At 37.1% G+C, this 20788-nt stretch overlaps 2 protein-coding genes across 5 annotated transcripts in view; both read left to right on the top strand.

Moving 5' to 3' along the window:
* Positions 1-13019, top strand: part of NUP155 (nucleoporin 155) — a 30399-nt gene extending 17380 nt beyond the window's left edge. For both annotated transcript variants that reach the window (XM_065861285.2, XM_071802425.1), the window contains 16 exons: positions 262-380; positions 567-673; positions 1541-1674; positions 3430-3621; positions 4296-4434; positions 5074-5209; positions 5632-5785; positions 6056-6160; positions 6251-6405; positions 6894-7023; positions 7292-7405; positions 7884-8004; positions 8965-9075; positions 10343-10479; positions 11213-11313; positions 12580-13019. In XM_065861285.2, coding sequence (XP_065717357.1) covers positions 262-380; positions 567-673; positions 1541-1674; positions 3430-3621; positions 4296-4434; positions 5074-5209; positions 5632-5785; positions 6056-6160; positions 6251-6405; positions 6894-7023; positions 7292-7405; positions 7884-8004; positions 8965-9075; positions 10343-10479; positions 11213-11313; positions 12580-12718 — 2094 coding nt within the window. In that variant the 3' untranslated portion in view covers positions 12719-13019. The remainder of the gene's footprint in view (positions 1-261; positions 381-566; positions 674-1540; positions 1675-3429; positions 3622-4295; positions 4435-5073; positions 5210-5631; positions 5786-6055; positions 6161-6250; positions 6406-6893; positions 7024-7291; positions 7406-7883; positions 8005-8964; positions 9076-10342; positions 10480-11212; positions 11314-12579) is intronic.
* Positions 13020-16332: 3313 nt separating this feature from the next.
* Positions 16333-20788, top strand: part of CPLANE1 (ciliogenesis and planar polarity effector complex subunit 1) — a 54438-nt gene continuing 49982 nt past the window's right edge. For all 3 annotated transcript variants that reach the window (XR_011736564.1, XM_065860569.2, XM_071802424.1), the window contains exons 1-6: positions 16333-16431; positions 17120-17271; positions 18055-18190; positions 18372-18491; positions 19336-19562; positions 19896-20002. Coding sequence is in view for 2 of the 3 variants with exons in the window: in XM_065860569.2 (XP_065716641.1) it covers positions 17191-17271; positions 18055-18190; positions 18372-18491; positions 19336-19562; positions 19896-20002 (671 nt within the window). In the remaining variant the exon portion in view is untranslated. The remainder of the gene's footprint in view (positions 16432-17119; positions 17272-18054; positions 18191-18371; positions 18492-19335; positions 19563-19895; positions 20003-20788) is intronic.

Consider the following 20788-nt stretch of genomic DNA (forward strand, 5'->3'; position numbering starts at 1 on the left):
ACTTGGTTATCAAAGAGACAAAGAAATTAGCATCTTGAATACTGTGTATCTGCAGAGAACTAGTACCTCTTCACATGTGTGCCCCCTCTTCAATGCTTCTGGTAAAATAATGTTGTGTTCCAGTGATAGCATTACTATTATGCTGTTTATTTGTTGTGCCCTCTTTGCATTTGTCTTTTTTGTGGCTTTAGCTTAAAATGAATTTTTTTTGGAAAAAAGTTTGGAAAACAAGCTTTCTGTAAAGTCTACTTTCTTTTGCAGATAGAAAGCAGTGTTCCATCCCATGGATTGGAATGTGTACTGCAAGAACTGAAAGGTTTACAAGAATTTCTGGATAGAAATTCACAGTTTGCTACAGTAGGAGCGCTTGGAAACCCAAGGTATTATTCATTGTGTCAAATTTACTAGTGATTTTTCATGTCTACCTCTTGAAAAACTACTGTGCATATCTGTATTACATTGGAAATATGCATAGCTTCATCTCAGCTAAAATGATTTGTTAGATTTCATCTTTAAAAGGGTCAGTATTTGTTACCATACTAGCATCTCTTTATTTTGGAATTAAGTTTCAGCTCACCAGCTGCCAATCTGCAACAGAGGCTCCTGGGTTTTATGCGGCCTGATGGCGGAAGTTCTCAGCAAGTCCAGCAAGACCTCCAGAGGAAATACCATGGTATGTAATTACTTTTGACCCGGAAGTAACAGGGTATGGTGCATTTGGATGTTCTCTTTTCTTGTTAAAACCTCTTTCCATACAAATTCAATGTTAATCGATACGCCATACTTGGTAATAATCCAGCACCTTGCTTTTGCTTCCGTACTGTATCATACTGGGAGCAGTGCTTCTACAGTGATGTTGATGTGAAAAAATCATTTACATACAACTACTAGAGATGAATTATGTACCCAGAATGAAAACTCAAACTAGATCGAGAAAGCCTTAAGAGACTTTGTTACATGCTTCAGATATTACCTTTCGCTTTGATATTGAAAGTTTAATATTGCAACCAATTAAAGCAGACCACAAAGGAGAGTATCTGTTTCTGAGGACAATCTGGGTTTTGGCACAATAACATCTAGTGGTCTTGAGCCACTGCAAAACAGAAGTTGTATCTCTCAATTTATTAAACTAAAATAAAAGTACTTGAACTTTAAAACGCTCTAAGCTTTTTCAGAGAAGAATTAAATCGCAATGCTGTGTAGATACATGTCCTCTTTGTCCTATTTTCCCCGTGCAGACAATCTTGAAATTGTGCTGTTACCTGTCTTCTTTTTGTTCTTCCTAATGGTCTCCATATTTCATAAGATTGTTTCATCTCCTCATTACAATATTTGGTAGCTGCACATCCGTTTATATTTTCAGGATAGCAAGTGTGAAGCAGTTTGTGAGACAAGTGAGTATGTTGTCCTATTATAAAGAAATACTGAATTGAGAGGAAAAAAAAAAAATTTAAGGAGATTATTGTAAAACCTCAAAAATTTACATGCTAATTTGAAACATCTAGAACAGTTACTTATTGACAGTCTCTTTGCTTTTCAGCTGAGGCACAGCTAACTGAGAAGACCTCACTTCAAGGCATCCAGCAGCTTGTTCGCAAAACCTGCCAGGCATTGGCTTTATGGAAGTTGCTGTGTGAGCACCAGTTCAGTGTTGTTGTAGGTGAGCTGCAGAAGGTACGATCCAAATCATGTGATTTTAATTTGTATATGTTTAACATAAGAACTTCTTTCGCTACCTATTCTCAAAGGAGTACTAATTTAATTCATTGAGAAACATATCCTGAATTTTAAACCATAGGTGGATTTTCAGTCAGGTTGCAAGTGTTTTTTTGAGACTAACATGTATTGACCTCATCACCCAATTTTAGCAAATTGGAAGTGTCACTTCTTATTTTACTTTTATTGTCATTTAATGAGTCTGGTTTTATGAATTACTGTCTTTTCACCTTCAGCACATTCTGCAAAATGTGCTAAAAAGAATAGATCAATATTGTCTGGCCAGGAGGAATTCATTCTGTGCCTTAGTGTTGGTAAAGGTTTAACAATGAAAAGCAATAGGACTCCGGAGTCTCAAACCCTTGCACTTCCGTGTAAGTAAGGTTCCAGAATGTACCACAGAACAGCTGAGGTTGGAAGGGACCTCTGCAGATTACCTGTCCCCTCTGCTCAAAGCAGGGTTAACTGGTGCAGGTTGCCCAGGACCATGTCGAGAAAGGCTTTTAATATCTCCAAAGATGGCAACTGTACAGCCCCTCCAGGCAACCCATTCTGGTGTTTAACTGCCTTTAGAGTAAAAAAAGATTTTTATTACGTCCAGATGTAATTTCCTTTGCTTCAGCTTTTGGCCATTGCATTGTGTCCTGTCACTGTGCACCACTGAGAGAATTCAGGTTCTGCCTTCTTACACCTTCCTGTAAATATTAGTAAGATCCCACACACTGCTTCCTGCACCTTCTCCTCTCCAGGCTAAACAACCTCAGTTAATCCAGCCTCTCTCTCCTTGTTTGTAAGTGGTGCTACTGCTGTGTACCCTTTGCTAATGTTGAATTTGCATCCAGCCCTTGAAAAAGCTATTAATTTGAATACTAGGGATTATGTCCTAGCACTTAAAAGGAAAAAATTGGTTTGAGAAGTCGTATTCTTTGTTGATAAAAATAAAAATTTTAAAACTTTAAAAATGCACAGAAGCTGGAGCTATTTACACTATTGCTTTGGGGAGTTGGCACAATTTCCAACACAGGCAGCTTTTCTCTTGTGTTGGACAAGGAGTTAACTAATTGTTTAACAAATGGAACCTTTTCCTATGTCTTCAGTAGTTCCGGAGTTTTGTAATAGTATTTTCACACTGTTACATCCATAGTCACTATATAGACACTCCTGGCAACTCTATGTGAGCAAATATTCTTGATAATTAAAAAGAATTAATAACCTTCAATGTAATTTACTGTAAAAAAGTATAAAGAGTACAGACCTCCACTTTTTTTAATTCCTCCTTTTTATGCATTTGTCATTTTTTAATCTATGACAGTACTCAGATGCTTCCCATTATTAAGAACTGTGACATACTCATAGGTTGTACATTCTGGCAGTGCTTTGTGAAGTAAGGGGAACTGCTAATTTCGTTCTTACTTGCAGAGATCTGAAATAAAAGTGACACATAGTGAAGATGGCAGAGGTCTGCTCAAGCAGTTCTTGCCATCCTTTGGCATCCAAGAGTCTAGTGCCTTCCTTGATAGGGCTTCCTTTATTACTTTCATTTTGTTTTATAATGTGTGTTTTAAATAATGTATTTCTGTGCTGTCCACTTCAGTCGTTGGAGTTTTGTATGTTTTTATTTACTGGAAACAGTTAATTTAGCTGCTGTAATGTTGTGATATTTCTAAACAATAACGTAAAAACTTTAGTAAACTAATTAAATTCTGTCTTTAGGAACTTCAAGAACATCTAAAGATTACTGCTTTCAAAGACTTGGTAATTAGAGACAGAGAGTTGACTGGAGCACTCATTTCTTCTCTCATAAACTGTTACATCAGAGATAATGCTGCTGTGGATGGCATCATTGCCCACTTGCAAGATATCTGTCCTCTTCTTTATAGCACCGATGATGCTTTGTGTTCCAAGGTAAGCGCACTTCCAGATTTTACAGCACCAAAATAGAACTTTAGAACATGTTCAAATGACGTAAGCTGGGCAGCTTGTGCTTAGGTAGTTTCAGGAGCACAAGGTAGATCATTGTGCTTAGGTAGTTTCAAGAGCACAAGAACTAATGAAGGCAGGTCGTGTGCATATTTCTATGTTGTAGTTGATTAATGCTGAAGATTATGCAAGCTCTGGTTTGAAGCATTTGCAGTTATTTGTAGTGTTCATAGGTTCTCTACCTCCAATGTCATGTCTAATAAACGGTCTTCCTGATGTTGATAAAATATGTTCTTAATCCAGTCTTTCCTCAGCATGGTCTCTTATTTTCTGTCGTCTCGTTTCATTGAATTTCTGGAAAGATTATTGTGTTTAAAAACTAGACTTTCTGAAGCTCTTCAAATAAGTTTGAAAAAGTAACTGGTGAGGGGAGAATGGGGAACCAGTTGATTGTTTAAGCCTTAAGCCTTTCTCTCTGCTGCCGTTTGTGCTAGAAACTTAGTGTTATCAAATAATGAGAGTGCTTCTGAGAGGATAGTGATTCTACTGTTTCAATTTTGAAGTCTGGAATAATAAATCATTAACTTACAACAATATCCATGATCTGCTCATGATGTGTTCATGTTAATGATTTCCATTTTTGCATCATTTGTCTATAGGCAAATGAACTGCTTCAGCGATCTCGACAGGCTCAAAGCAAACTGGAAAAAGAAAAGATGCTAAGGGAGTCACTGAAAGAATACCAGAAGATCAGCAATCAAGTAGACCTTGCTAATGTTTGTGCACAATATAGGCAAGGTAAGAGACAATCGCTGATTATGTTTCGGTAAATAGTTTCTTTAATGTCCTTTTGTGCCATCTTCTTTTCTGTTTGCTTTGTTTGTTTACTAACTTTCAACTCTTCTTATAGTGTTTTGCCGTAAACAATTTCTTAGTAACTCTTATAATTAATATACGTCAACCTGTTCTTCTTTAAAGCCTTTCTAGAGTTCACCATACAATCAAAAAAACTACTTCTATATAAAAATATTCCCATCCACTTATTTCATGTTGTAGTGTCCGTTTGTTTCATATATGTGGCAAAAATATTTATAGGAAAACTGTTGTATGTAAGCAGAAAATAAATTATTGTACTTTTGCAGGTAAGGTTTTATACTAAATATGCTGTTTGAAATATGGTTCTGAATACAGTTTTCTTCAGTAGAAGCTAGTATGTAATTCAAATGTAGATACAACTTCTTTAACAGTCAAGATGTCAGTCTCTGTACAAATCTGTAACTTCAAACTTGCATATAATCCCACAGGTTCAGTACAGGCATGCACCTTTATACAACACAAATCAGAGTGAATAAGATTTTCTATTGCTAAAATGGAAGTGTTTGTCACTATTTTGTGACATGCAATAATGAACGGTAATATTTGTTATTTCTTTCTTAGTGCGTTTCTATGAGGGAGTAGTAGAACTCTCTCTTACAGCTGCAGAGAAGAAAGATCCCCAAGGTCTTGGCCTTCATTTCTATAAAAATGGAGAACCAGAAGAGGATGTTGTTGGACTTCAAGCTTTTCAAGAGAGGCAAGTTTTCAGAATACTTTATTATATGGAGTGCTTTATTTCAAGGCACCAGAAGAGTAACTCTTTTGGGCAAGGTATGCAGGGTAATGACAAGGATTTCTTAATAAGGAAAAACGGTATAGAGGGTTTTGCCCAGCATGCTTTCCATGTTTCTCATTAATATGGCACCAACTTTAACTGGAACATATGGTAAACTGATAGATGCAGAAAACATTGTGATCTGAATATTACAGAAAGAATTGTTAGAAAGATGATTGAGAACAGACTAGATTGTGGCAATTGGCTCACAATAGTCTGTGATCTTTTCGAATGTTAGTAATTGTGTTTACAAAGGCACACAGTAACAACTTTGCAGAAGAGTATTTCATAGACAGTTGCAAGGAGGACTGTGAGGTTTTGCTTTTATTTTACTCTGTTTACAGATTGAACAGCTACAAGTGCATCACTGACACCCTTCAAGAGTTGGTAAATCAAAGTAAAGCTGCTCCTCAGTCTCCAAGTGTACCCAAAAAGCCAGGTCCTCCGGTGCTGTCATCTGACCCCAACATGCTAAGCAATGAAGAAGCAGGGCATCATGTAAGAAATTAACCAAAAAATCACGACTGCACTCCAAAAAATGTTGTGATTTGAAGGGGTGTAGAATTTGTTATTGTTAAAAAATTATGGAATAGTTTAGTGGGGCAGATAAAAGTAAAAATTTGTCACAAATTGGCGTATTTATAGAGAGTGTTCGTAGAAACAATGACATGCAAATAACGTGAACCAAAGTATTGTCACATGCATATTCAGTACTTGGTGTAATGTAACCACTTCTGGAATAACAGCTTTGGCCTTTTCTTCCCTTAGTTTGAACAAATGCTGAAGCTAGCTCAGCGTTCAACAGATGAACTCTTCAGTATTGCACTTTACAACTGGTTGATACAAGCTGACTTGACGGACAAGCTGTTACAGGTGAACTGGAAGAGTTAATTGTAATAATGCTGATGCTTTAAAAAAGAGGAGAGAGGAAGAATATAAATGCTATCTTTACAACTTTTGCAGGTTACTGCCCCCTTTTTGGAACCCTACCTTGTGCGGATGACCAAGATTGACCAAAACAAAGTCCGTTATATGGATTTACTGTGGAGATACTTTGAAAAGAACAGAAATTTTAGTAATGCAGCCAGAGTCTTGGCTAAGTTGGCTGACCTGCATAGGTATGGATTATGTGTGATCTATTGCATATATTGAGCTAATTGGTTAAAAACCAAATAAACTAAAATCAAAGCCTTATGTGTAGGTATTTTAAGAAAAGGCCAGTGCCTAAGGATGTTTGCTTAAAAGATTTAAGTCAACGGAATATATTAGCTTTTGATCCAAACCATTACTGGGAAGAAATTACATGTTTATTTTATATATTATACATTAGCTTGCAATGTATTTCCTGGGTTTAAGTACTGTATCTTAAGTGGTCATTTCTTACGTGGAATTTTGTAATGTGATAGTGTAACTGTGGAGCAATGGATAGAGAAGTAAACTAGAACTGAGCCTGCAACAAAGATGGTGTTACATTGTTGGATAATGTCCTGCTTGATTTAGTAAAATCTGGAGAAGACGTGCTAATTCCCAGAGTCTAGTTAGAATATAATTAACTGTCAAATAATTACAGTAATTCCCCATTTTATTTTGTATATTTGCTTTGCAGCACAGAGATTTCTCTTCAGCAGCGTCTTGAATACATTGCACGTGCCATTTTGAGTGCCAAAAGTTCCACTGCCATATCCTCTATAGCTGCAGATGGTGAATTCCTACATGAACTAGAAGAGAAAATGGAAGTAAGAAAAAATATTAATCTAAGCTACACAGTAAATGCATTATTTCACTTTGTCATATTGGCATGTGACATTTTTATTACCAGTTCTGTAGAAAGTTTTCTGGACTTTTTTCCCAGTGTGGCAAAGTCACGCAGTTGATAGGAGACTCTGAGATGAAAGACAGTAACACTTCTACATTTAAATAAGTTAAAGTGAATTCTGAGTGTATTCTTAAGCTTTGATTAAAGTAATCCAATCTTGACATATTTTATTTTTGTTTTTAAACAAGGTTGCAAGGATCCAGCTTCAAATACAAGAAACATTACAGCGGCAGTATTCCCATCACTCTTCAGTGCAAGATGCCATCTCCCGGCTTGATGCTGAGCTGATGGATATAACCAAGGTGTGTAAAATTTCTCCGTATTTTTCAGTTTCTCAATTTATAACATTTGGAGAGTTGGGGAGGAAATGTTTTGCAAAGAATGTTCCTATGCTGCCTAGTGAAAGTAATGGACAGTTTGGCCTTGTCTCAGAATGTTACCCATGACTGTTTTTTTCTATAGTTTGATATTTCTCCAGTCTTTAGTACTTTAATTTCTTCCATGTTTATCTTTGTTATTAAGTCTTCTAGACTTATTCATTTATTGGGAAAATTGTTAGAAAATTACTGATAATATTTAGAACTTCATATACAATTGGGGATTGAAGTTAAGAAGTTAAACTAAATGTACTAAAAAAAAAAATCATTTAGTGTTGACAGTGGTTACTTGGGTTGCACTATTACTAGTCTGACGTCCACCACACAAAATAAAGAAAAGCTGAATTTAAAAATGCCCTTTTTATCCCACTTGAAATTTAAAGCCCAATAATTTTTCTTTCAGCTGTATGGAGAATTTGCTGATCCTTTTAAGCTCTCAGAATGCAAGCTTGCGATTATACATTGTGCGGGTCATTCTGATCCTATCTTGGTGCAAACTCTCTGGCAAGAAATAATTGAGAAAGGTAGGTCTTAATGAACAAGGAGTGGTACGAACTAGAACTGTAGGAAAATGATACAATTAGAGCTTTTAAGAGTAACTGTACTGCTACTGATATGCTGTCCAAGTGGATCTTTTCTGGATTCTCCTGTGATAAATTTGGTAAGTATAATTAACTATACTTGTGTGCCTGAAGGACAGAAAAGTAATATTTTTACATATATATGTTGGAGAATATTGCCAGTATGGCTTGAATAATCCAATTCTAGATAACATTTCTGAAGTAATTTGATCCCTTCTTGTTCTAAGATTCCGTTATATATGGAAAAATTTTGTCTGAAGATTTCACTATTGGGAAATTCGAATAAAAATGTTACATTTATCATGACAAAAATTAAAGAATCTTCAGGGAGTTCTGTGTTTTTATAATGCTGACAGGACTAGAAGCGTAAGGATTTTGCAGAGTAGCAGACACAGCTCTGCAAGCCTTGCCTCTTGGCTGTAGTAAATCTTCCTCACCCTTTAACACAAGTGTTGGTAATTCGCTATCTTTCTGTTTGTGGGGGGGGGTTTAAAATTATTTTTGTTTTTTCTTGGATTTTGTGCTTGCAGTTGCCATTGTGCAAACAACACTGACAGTGATTTGAGGGAAAAGCCATGTGCTAGTGGTTTTCTGAGTTTGTTGTTGTTGGGTTTGGTGGTAGGGTTTTGGGGTTTGGTTGTTTTTGTTATTGTTTGGGGTTTCTTTAAGTAGCTTTGCACAGAACTTCAAGGGAACACTAAAATCTGTAAATGTACATACATACACACCAGAAAAAGTTGCATTTGCACTTCCACATGCTGATTTTGCACTGACAATAGCGAAAGATTTTGATGTGCTAGTAGTAAATTTGAGTACTTGAGTACTTAATACACAGCGTAGTTGTGTATAAATGTGGAACTTTTTCCCTGAAGTTGTCTCTAAATGATTTCTTTTGCCTTTCAGAGCTGAGCAAGAGTGTGTCTCTGAGCCCCGCTGACAGAATGCAAGAACTTAGTCTGAAGATGGTATTGCTTGGAAAGATATATGTTGGAACACCTCGTTACTTTCCTTTAGGCAAGTTGTTTGGCCTGCATAGTAAATAAACATACGGATCACGTGAATGGATGACAGCTTTCCTTTTTTAGTCTCTTAAAAAGGGTTTTAACCTAGGAAATGTTTCTCATTTTAAATCTAGAAGGAAATAATATTTATAATTTTGTGATACATTCTTACATGCTTGTGATACATAATTACTGTAGTTATTTGTGATGTTTTTTTCACTGTAGCTGAAGCAATAAATTATTTCAGCTGTCAGTAGTGATGGAGTTGATCTTGAGGATAGCTGAGTAGTAGTTTTATGTTTCTCCCAGAAATTGGGAACAAAAGCATTGTTATGACAGTGACTTTTGATAGGGGATTCAGGAGAGGGAGGTTAGACGAAAATTAGAAATTGAATTCCTATTGGCCTCTAGTTTTGTAAACAAAATATTATTGTATGATTACTAAACCATTACATTTTTTACAGGTGTAGTTTTTCCTGGAATTTATCCAGGAATTTTACCGAATTTTACAGTTGTTCACCCTGAACCGGAAGTAAATGAAGCTTAGAAGGCAGCAGCCGCTATTTTTTGATGATTAGTAGATCCCATTTTAGAAAGTAATAAACTTTGTTTTTATCAAAGTCGAAAGTAAAAATGTGTATATACACATATAGTAAGATTTTAGGCAGCCACTTTTATCTGCTGTCTTTTGAAGTATCACTGCCATCTGCAGGGGCACATTCTAAAATCACAATTCAGATTTCTTGATCGTTTTTGGAGATGCTCAGATGTTTTAAGAACTTGGTATTATATAAAAGCCTGGAAAACATACTGTTCAGCACTAAATGTCCTTTTATCATATTCTAGTTTTGTAAAAGAAAATACAGTGCTGTCAGCATATTGTTGTTACTGACAGTTAAATGTAGTAAAATATTCACTAGTGTTGCTGGCTTTTCTAGCATATGAAATTATAGTGTGATTTTTTGTGCTGAAATGAAAGTTAATGAACTTTTCTTAACAGCATAGTTCATGGCAGAACTGTAAAGAAGTACGTAGTATGAATAATCCCTGTCATGCATTGCTGATAGCATAATGCTGTCTTTGGATGTAGTTACATTTTGCATATCCTTCCCTGAGTGCATACTGGGGCAAACTATTACTTGTGTTTCACAGGAGAAAAGTACTAACTGTGTAGAAGACAGAAAATTAAAGCTTGGAATAAATCACTTTCAAATGCCTTTCTTTGCTAGACTCCCATTAACAAGCTGGAATCTAAACGTCCCGTTATTTTTGTCCTCCAGATTTTTTAGTGCAGTTTCTAGAGCAACAGGTCTGCACTTTGAACTGGGATCTAGGTTTTGTAACATACACCATGCAAGAAATTGGAGTGCCATTGCCAAGGCTGCTGGAAGTATATGACCAGTTATTTAAAGCACGGGTAAGTAAAATAACTACAACATAAAAATTTTGTTTTCAGCTACTATTAAGGTCTGTCTTTAGCAGGAAGCACAAAATATATCAAAATATCAGTTTCATAGCTTTTTTTGATTCAAAGCCCCTTAATGCTGCTTTTTTTTCCCCTGTTGACTTTATTCACTTCAATCTTAAAGTATAAGGAAAGTTGTTAATCCTTTTATTTTACCTAAATCTGATATGGATTAAGTAGGATTAGAATTGTTATGTTGTAGAAGGAACAGCATATTTTGAATATATTAATCTTGTTTCCTATTAATGATTAAAATTTGCTGTATTACTGCATCTTGTCTAATCTATTGATGCAGTAGGCATAAAGAATAAGAACATCATATTTTTAAGTTTTGGTTTGTAGAACTAGTTTAAACAGAATTAAAACAACGATAATTGACTTTTTACCCAGATTCCTTACAATGTAAGGAATTCAGAACTTCCTAAAATCTATTACTTTACAGACTGTTTGGAAATGGAAAACTGAGTTAAATTTATGTATGATTTAGTACTCAAAAGTCAAAATAGTAAATTATAGACTTAATATAGATTAAGATAGAATTGCAGTTTGTTATATTTTTGTTACAATGAATAAATAATTACCACACCTGACAATTTGTTTATACACACACACAGAGGGTATTTTTTTCTTCTCTTCTTAATAATTGTCTCCTTAATATTTTGGAATTCTTTTTTTTTTTTTTTAGGACCCATATTGGAATAGAATAAAAAAACCTTTACACCTTTTAGAGTGTATTCATTTACTGTTATCAGGATATGCACAAGATCCAACCAAAGTACTCCTGAGGTAAGAAAGGCAGCTTTATCTTAATAAATAGTGAAAGATATAAAATATCCTAAAGCTCTGCACTTCAGCAATCCCCAAAGCTTTTAATCTTTCCTTTTGGGTGAACTTAGTAATCGCCACTAGGAAAGAAATACTGAGACTCCTCATTCAAAACCAGTTGGTAGAAGCTTGTAGGATCCTCCCTATAAACTACCTCAATAAAGAGAATTTTCTCCACTTCACTGAAGATTCATGAGGAACTGAGAGGATTATTTTGTAAAGTTTGGGAACATACTTTAAGCAGTAATGTGAGGGAATCTGGGAAAAGTGGGGAAAAATGAGAATCTGGCATTTTGTGAATGAAACAAAGAATTGTTTAATGAAGAAAGGCTAGGAGCACCGAGTTCTTGTTTTCTGGAAAAGAGGAGACTAAGCCTGGGGACAGATCTACCCAAATTATTTTTAAAAGGTTGGTGATGAATCAGTCTCCAGGACTAAAATTTAGCTTAGTCTGCAGCAAGATTTTAATATTAATTTAATTAATTTCATATGAAGACTATAATTATTAGGCTTAATAATAGAAAAAGCTTTTAGTTGGAAGAATAGCTATGTGCTTGAACAAGTTGCCTGCATATTATGGAATCTTTAGCTTTCACAACTTTTCTGAATAGACTATACAAACTTCAGTTAGAACTATCTTGTCACAGTGAGCAGAACTAGGCGAAGTCTTGATAATACTTCTAACCATATTTTTTCTGATTCTCTTGAAAATATACATGCAAATGTCCCCAGTTCACATATAGTTTACATCTGTCTTTTCCCACGTTTTTGGTCTTTTATGCTTAGCTGATTTAAACACTCAAACTTATTAGAGCCTTAGTGAATGTTTTCTAATTTTAATATCTGCTTAGATATTAGTACATAAATTGTTGTAGTCTGGTACTAATTTTAGATATTTAAATTGCTATCTAAATTAAGAACTTGCACATTGGTTACGTTAATAGGTAAAATAATATCTCAAAGATTTCACATTGCCCTTAACTGTATCATGTTTCATTGTTTATTATTAGAGAAATAGTAATTATTTATTTTCCCGTTATGCCTTGGTCACAGGCGTTAGATTTCAAAAACAAGTAGTTCTAATAAATAGTTAAATAATTACGAGTAGCTGACAGATGTCTTACTGGTATGTTATTTCATTAAATCTCAATGCTCACTTTCTATTTCAGATGAATTCTAATACACAGAAACAAAAAGGAGCTCATTATTATTCTGTTTTCTTTACAGGCGACGATTCACAAATGTTTGCTTGGATGCTGTTAGTTGCTACCTGGTTGAACTTCAGTCTATGAGCCCAACACTAGTGGTGCAGACTACTATCGGAAATTTTAAATCACTACAAGCTAAATTAGAACGGCTTCAGTGATTGACTAATATAATAACAAATCTCAGATAAATGAACTATGTGATAAAAGTTCAGATGTCTGCACTGAATCTCTGGAAGAACAAATCCTCAGAAAGAAGTTCTGAGAAAGTTGTATCTCCTGCTGCAGTTACCAGTTGTGTGGCCTGTATTCGTGCTATTCCAAAGGTATCTGTGAGTTGTAAAGTAAATGTGACAAATTGAGTTCCTTTTACTACTACCAATTTTTTTAACAATGGAAAGCTTGTTTTTAATACTGTTGAAATAAAATACATTGTGTGATCTTTTCCTTAATGATTAAAAATATTTGGAAATTTTTTTAACTTTTCTTAGTGTAAAGTAAAGGAGGAGAGTAGGATGCAAAAATCTTCTTGATAGCTATTTTACAAGTATCAAAATAGAAAATGACAACTGCAGAAGGTAAGATGATGATAAAAGGGCATGTAAAGGCCATCATACTGGGAAGTAGTGATGTAGTCCTAAATATCTGCCTGAGTTTCTTGGCAGATCTTTCAGTAACAAAGATAATTATTCTTTCGTAACGGTCACTTTACACACAAGCTGCCTCTGTAAACAGCACGTTTGGGATGAATTTGCAGAAACTAGCAATCTAATTTGTATTGGAAGTAAAAGAACAGAATTAAAAGCCCATCAAATTATTTTCCCTATCCATTTTAATAAGTATGTTGTATCTGTTAAAAAGAAATCAAGAAGTGACTTCTCTTACTTCCATTACATGCACACAAGCACCAAATAGTGTATATTCCTTTAAAGAAGTGAAGCCAACGCATCATCCTCTATGCATGCTTCCTACAATTTTAAAATCTTTTCCTACAAGGAAATTTGTCTCTGTTTTACTGTCATGCATTGTGTATGTATTCAGCAACACAAACTCTATATAACATGCACAAGAAATTGCCAGTTCGTAGTGGTCTTTAGTCTTTCTCAAGTAACTTATTCACGTAAGTAAATAATGACAGTTTAGAGAGATTTTTAATGTGGCAAAGAAGCAAGCATCTTTATGCCTACAGATTTAGACATCTACTTGGAAGCTATCTACTTATAGCCTTTACCTTTATCTGATTACTATGCTCTGAAGTTTTATTTAAAATACACCCATTAATTTCCTTTGCCTGTGAACTGCCAGGTACATTCTGATGATTTTCAGCCAGGGAATCATAGAATTATTGGGTTGGAAGAGACCCTCAGGATCACTGAGTCCAACCATAACCTAACTCTAGCACTAAACCATGTCTGTAAGAACCTCATCTGAATGCCTTTTAAACACCTCCAGGGATGGTGATTCCACCACTTCCCTGGACAGCCTGTTCCAGTGCCTGACAACCCCTTTCGTGAATAAATTTTTCCTAATATCCAATCTGAACCTCCCCTGGTGCAACTTGAGGCTATTTCCTCTTCTCCTATCACTTGCTACTTGAGAGAAGAGACCAAACACCCTCCGTGCTACAACCTCCTCTCAGGTAGTTGTAGACAGTGATAAGGTCTTCCCTCAGCCTCCTTTTCTCCAGGCTGAACAGCCCCAGTTCCCTCTTCAGACTTGTGCTCCAGACCCCTCTCCAGCTGCATTGCCCTTCTCTGCACTCTCTCCAGCACCTCAATGTCTTTCCTGTAGTGAGGGGGCCAAAACTGAACACAGAATTTGAGGTGTGGCCTCACCAGTGCTGAGTACAGGGGGATGATTGCTTCTCTAGTCCTGCTGGCCGCACTATTCCTGACACAACCCAAGATGCTGTTGGCCGCCTGGGCACACTGCTGGCTCATGTTCAGCCACTGTTGACCAACACCCCCAGATCCCTCTCTGCCAGGCAGCTTTCCAGTCACTCTTCCCCCAAGCCTGTAGTGCTGCCTGGGGTTGTTGTGACCCAAGTGAGGACCTGGCACTTGGCTTTTTCGAAACTCATACAATTAGCCTCAGCCCATTGATCCAGCCTGTCCAGATCCCTCTGTAGAGCCTTCCTGCCCTCCAGCAGATCAACACCTCCAGGCAACTTGGTGTCACTTTTAAACTTACTGAGGGTACACTCAGTACCCTCGTCCAGATCATTGATAAAGAGATTAAACAGATCTGGCCCCAGTACTGATACTGATCCCTGGGGAACACAATTCACACAGCAAAGTGATATGTAAACTAGAGTACATCTCTTTTTTACCTCTTGTTAAATCAAAATAGAGCTGAAATCTTAATATTTTCTCTTTTGTCAGTGTTGAAATTTCCTCACTATGTATTTAAATAGAGGAATTCCTGTACATCCTGGGAAAGAGCTGCGTCTTTCCATTAAAAGTGTACTACATTTAGATATGACAAGTTGGGGCCTTTTTTTCTGATGATGGCTGTGTTTCACACGAAGGATGCCATTTATGTTTAGCCCAGTCTTGTTATTGCAGGTTCTGTTCATACTCCATACATGTTGTCCCAAGTCTTGCCTGATCTATGTAATTTTTTTCATCTAAATTTTAATATTTTCACAAAATTATGTTCTGTTGAGCCATATTCCATAATCTAGGTAAGCAGTTTATTTCTGTTTTCAGATCTGGACAAATGACTGGAAAGTTTGGAATAAGCACAAGTCAGAGACCTGAGTTTCAGCTCCTTTTTTTTTCCCTTCCTTTTTTTTTTCTTTTTTTTTTTCCTTTTGGTTTTTTTTCCCAGTTAATGGAATAATAATGCCTCTGGAAATATTACAGGTTTTTCCAAAGCTGGAGTATTTCAAAGTACCTTAAGAGTTATCTTTTGGATTTTTCAGATGATTGCAGGTAATTTCAGTGTAGACATTGCCTTCTGTTTTCATAGTGCTCTGCACTCAGATGGAGAAGGGGTGGGTTCTGTTTCCAGTTTAAATTTGGATGGCTGTGGAAGCCTAGTAGAAGAGGAGAGAGCTGGGTGAATTAATGCAGGTAGCTGAAACAAGTGGTGAAAAGCACATGGATGTAACCGAGCAACATGAATGTGAACCACTCCTTAACAAAATTCAAAATTGTCAACAACTGGGTTATTACTTTAGTTGATCGTGGTTTTTTTTGTCCCAACGTTACTCGTTTTTGATCAAGATTGTGGTTAAGGGAAGGTAGAAAAGGACTTGGTCTGAAGTGGTTTAAGGGCATAAGTGCTTTAAGTGAATCATAAGGCGCTTCTTCGAAAGTGAGTGCTCACCCTACTTCTCGTGTTTCACCTGAATTCCTGTATCCGATAGGGAGCGTTGGTGTCACACGGTGGTCTCCTATAGTCGCTTATCCCTCCCCTCTGACGGCCGATGGCGGTGCAGGTTTTCTCCTTGGAACTTCAGCAGTCGCCCTATCACCCCTGGACTGACCACCACAGCCACTACGCGGTGCCCGGCTGTCTCCGTGGTCAGTTTTCTCCAAACGCATGGGACTTCTACACAGCCTGCCAGGCTGGCACGTTGGGAAGCGAAGCGGCGGACGAGAGCCGTGCGCTGAGCCTGGCCGGGTGTCCCGGGCACCACAACCGCTGAGCCGCTGTATGGTGAGCGGGCCTGCCGCCAGCAACCCCCCACCAGCTCCTAGCGCGGCGACCGCCGAGCTGAGCCAACTCGCAGAGCGGGGCTCGGCCCCGCGCCTGCGCACTGTGCTGCACGGGCCCCGCCCCCGGCTGTTGGCGGCCGACCGTGTGTCGAGGCGCGGAGCGGTGGGGGTGCCGGGTTTCGATGCGATGTGGGACCCCATCAGCAGCTGTGGTGAGCATCGGTTTGGGCACCTACCGCCCTCCTTTGTCTGTGTCCCTCGGGGACGGAGTTTGCCGGAGGGACCGTCTCTGCCCTGACTCGAGCAGCAGTGGCGGTGGGAGGCTTGTGGGTGGCGGCGGGAGGAAAACACTCGTCTCCTCCTCAGTGCCTGCTCGCGCGGGAGCGGCTGGTCCGTGCTCTGCTTCGCTTCGGGGGCTGTGCCCACCCCGAAGCGTGGGGCATCGTAGCTGATGCATTTCGGTGGCGGGCGGCGCCGCGGTCCGTCACCCCGCGGCCTGAGGCGGCTCCGAGGCGGGAGCTCGTCGTCCCGCCGCCGCCCTCTGCCCGGGGAGCCCAGCTGGGGTTTGGCTTGCGTGTCTGATCGCTTGCTCTTAGGAGGCTGTGGTATGTTTTCCTCACTGTCTGCGTTCTGATTAGAGCTTTTAGCGAGATACTTGGGGTCTTGGCTCCTCTCTCTCGACTTTCAGGAACAAACGTGTAATCTGCACGGCCGAACTGCAAATAGCCTCGAGCTACGTGAATGAAAATAGCTGTTTTAGTTTGGAAGTATAAGTAAGCCTCGGTTGTGTTTGTGTTTACCAGGAAGCTGCTGTAGTTTGGAGTTTGTGTCTAGATTCTAATCTTCTACTTCCACACTGCAAAAATAAAAACTTCTGGTGTTTTGTTTTGTTTTCTTCAGATTCTCTATTGCTATGTGAAAAATCTCCTATTTGCTTTTCTTTGTAATGGTTACCTAGAAGTGTAATAAGAATGGAGATTAAGCTAGATGTTCTTATCTCTACATGCATCAAGCAAAGAAAACCGTGGCCTCGCATCTCATGGATTGGGCAGGTAACTGTAATTAACTTATATTTCAATAAAATTCTGCAAAGAGTAGTCTTCTATATAATACTTGAACTTCCATACACAGAGAGGGGGTAAGAAACATATTCCACTTAGGAGTTATTGAAATCGTATTGACTTGAGGCTGGAGAGTCAGCATTTCTCAGACAAACAATGGGGAATCTTTTTTTTTTTTGGTTTTCTGTTTTTCCCAAAAGACTTCCCCCCTATATAAGGTTGTTGTTTAGATGGTTCTGATATTTCATAACCTTTTTTACACTACATTGTTGGAAATGTTGGGTTTTTTTTTTTTTCCATTCCATCCTGCATTTGTTGAAAGAGCTGCTTTTCTTAAGCTTTTTTGATAAAATGAGGCTGTTTCTTTTTTTCTTCTAATATATGATTTGAGTTTAAGTAGGTAACTATTTCAGTCCAGTTTCTTCTATTGAAATCACTGGCAAAAATCTCACTACGTTAAACACTGCAAGACAAGATAGCTAGTTTAAGATTTGTTGTTGACCATCGTTTGCTGGCAGTTTTAATAATGTTTGCAAAATTACTTTCATAGGTTGAAACTTGTGAAACTTTAATCATCAATGTAGATTATGGCAAGGTGTAAAGTACTGTAGAGCAAATATATCAAAGAATGAACTTAATATTGTAATTGCGGTTGCCATATCAGTAGTAGTAGTAGTAATAGTATTGCCTAACATCTTTTCTCTGCATTATTTTGCAGACTTTCAAGCAAAATAATGTTTTAAAGAATGAAATGTTCCTTTTTTCTTTCAACAGGAAAAAGAGGCTGTTTTTCTTCTAGATGATAAACATATAAATGAAATTAACCTAGCATCAGGAAAAACAAAGAAGAAAATCCCTCGGCTGCAGTCACTGTTAAAAAATGTAGTTGTTTTAACAACATCAAGAAACGGTTAAGTATAATACCTTATTTATTATAAACTCCTATTACTTTGTTTACTCAGGGGTATAGAGTATCTAAAGGATCTGCCAGTTCACTGTCAGCCTTAGAACTGTGGCTAAGGTGGAAGCAAAGTAATTATAAGTACTTCGTAATAATATTCTTCAAAACATTTCTCCCCCAATGAACACAGGTGCTTGGTTGGCAGGAATTCTTGAAACAGGAGAGCTATTTCTTTGGAATAAAGATCAGGACTGCTTGAAAATTGTGCCGGCAGCTGAAGAGTCTAGGAAAATATTTGCAGCAGCGCAAGGTATGTTTTTTTCAATTAGTCTTTTGAAAAATGGAACAGAGCGAAAGTGGTTTCTCTTTTAAGTGTTATCACACAAGTAAAAACTATATTCACACCTTGTTTTGCATTTCTGTAATTTGTGCGCTAGCTAAACTTTGACACATGCCCTTTCTGTCACTTGAATGGAATAGTTTTTTTCAATTTAGTAATCTTCTGTGAATAATAATTCATTTTAAAATACAGTAACTGTTTTATTTTTCAATGGTTAGTTTTCAACTGTAGAAAAACATTCATTACTAGGTTATCAATACCTTAGAGCAGATATACATCTGATGTAAACCCTATGCACATAATTTGAAGTTTATTCTCTAGGTAAGTTTTTATGACAAATGCTAACTGGAGAGAATAATGTAAAGGCACATATTTGCAAACCTTAATATAAAATATGGTCACATATTGAATTATCTCACTGATACCAGGTTGTAAAGTGAAGTATTGTACAAGCAATTCTGTCATTTCAGGGAAGATCTCTAGTGGATTTAGGAGCTGAAGGTAATAGTTATGCATTTATTAATCATTTTCATGAAAGATGGATTTCAAGAAAGACAATCTTGGTAAACAATTCCTAGTGGTTGAGTCTTGTGAGAAAGGTAAGTCATTAAATGCATCAACATGGAAATCTTCTTTGACATTACTGCTGTGCAAGGTCTGCTATTAGTGATGAAGCTGGTAATCAAAGGTAGTTAAGGTGTCAGTTTGGATTTCTTGTGATAGAGGAGAAACTTCTTTTTTCTTTTTAAATCTAAATCTTAACAGGGGAGCAGAAAATATTCTGCCACGTTGTGTTTGTTGTTTTTTTTCCCAGACTGTTTGATGAAATTGTACTTATATGTATCTGGAGATGGCAGAAGGGCACTATTAACTACTCCTACAGCATGTGTCTTATTGTGGGAGAGCACAGAACATGAAAGTACATCTTCTCATAAAAGTTCTTCTGGGCATTGGACACAAATTTTGCCTGATGAATCAGTCATGTTGCCTTCTATTGAAGAAAAAGAAATTGGAGTGCATGCTGCTTTCATACAAAATGAGGTAAAAAAAAAAAAAAGCCCTAAGCTAATCATTTAATCTCTTAAGTAAATTATAGCCCCAGAAACTGCCATGTATTTTGAGAGCACTGTCTGCTTCTTTGGTGTAGTGTGTAACTGTTCAGTTCGTATTGGATTTAATGATAACATAAAAGCAACCACACTGGATCAGACCGAAGTTTATCTAGCCCAGTAATATTCTTGCCAGTTTTTCTGTTTCTGAATGACAACACTGCTGTTTAATCTGAATTGTAATAGTTATTGATTCAAGTATATAAATATTTAAAGTGAAAATTGTGTAACCAGGTTTTTGTGTTTGTTTTGGTTTTGTCCACAGATACTGGGCGATTGCTGTTTGTGTTCTTTTGTGTTTTACTCTGGAGAATGTTTGGTGCTCACATTTTTGGTTCTTCGATGGCATGAAAGTAGCTTTAAATATGTTAGGTAAGTTCAAAGATATTTGAAGTTACATTAGTTTAAGAGGAAGACTTATTACAAAGTGCCTTAGAGCTGGGATTCAGTTGAACACATTTACATTTATGTCCAAGTAGCCTATGGTTATAAGCACCTACATGTGTTTGCATGTGTATGCTCATAGTGTGCTACATTATATATGCATAATCAGTCCATATAGGCATATATATAATCCATGTATGGTATTTTTAAAGTATTATAATGTGGTTAATTTAACAGTATTTCTGTATGTATTCCATACTTCATTATTGAATTACGCCTAAATAAAACTGTGTGTATACATTTTTAGAATCTTTTTAGCATCATAGAATGGTTTGGGTAGAAAAGGATGTCTAAAGATCATCTAGTTCACCACCCCTGCCATGGGCAAGAACAACTTTCACTAGATAGGCTGCTGGAAGCCCAATCCAGCCTGACTTTGAACACTGCCAGGGATGGGGCATCCATGTTTTATTTGTTCAGAGCAACATACTGTTAATTTTTATTTTTCAATTTTGAGTATTCCTGTGTGGGAAGATGTTACACTTTTTGAGGAAGCTGTTCCCGGCTAGAATGCAAGTGCCTTAATTACGTGGCATGCATCTATATTTGCGTGTTCTATACGTATTGCTCTAATCCCATAAAAATAATTCTCAGTGCTCAGACATATTGCTTAAATTTGTGTAAATAGAAAGCATTTTTCATTGTAGAGTTTTTGAAGAAAACCAGATTTTTTTAGAATTATTGTTCATGCTTTGTATTTCTGTCTTGCATGGT

Source organism: Patagioenas fasciata, chromosome Z (assembly GCF_037038585.1).
Source record: "Patagioenas fasciata isolate bPatFas1 chromosome Z, bPatFas1.hap1, whole genome shotgun sequence".
Classification (NCBI taxonomy): Eukaryota; Metazoa; Chordata; class Aves; order Columbiformes; family Columbidae; genus Patagioenas; species Patagioenas fasciata.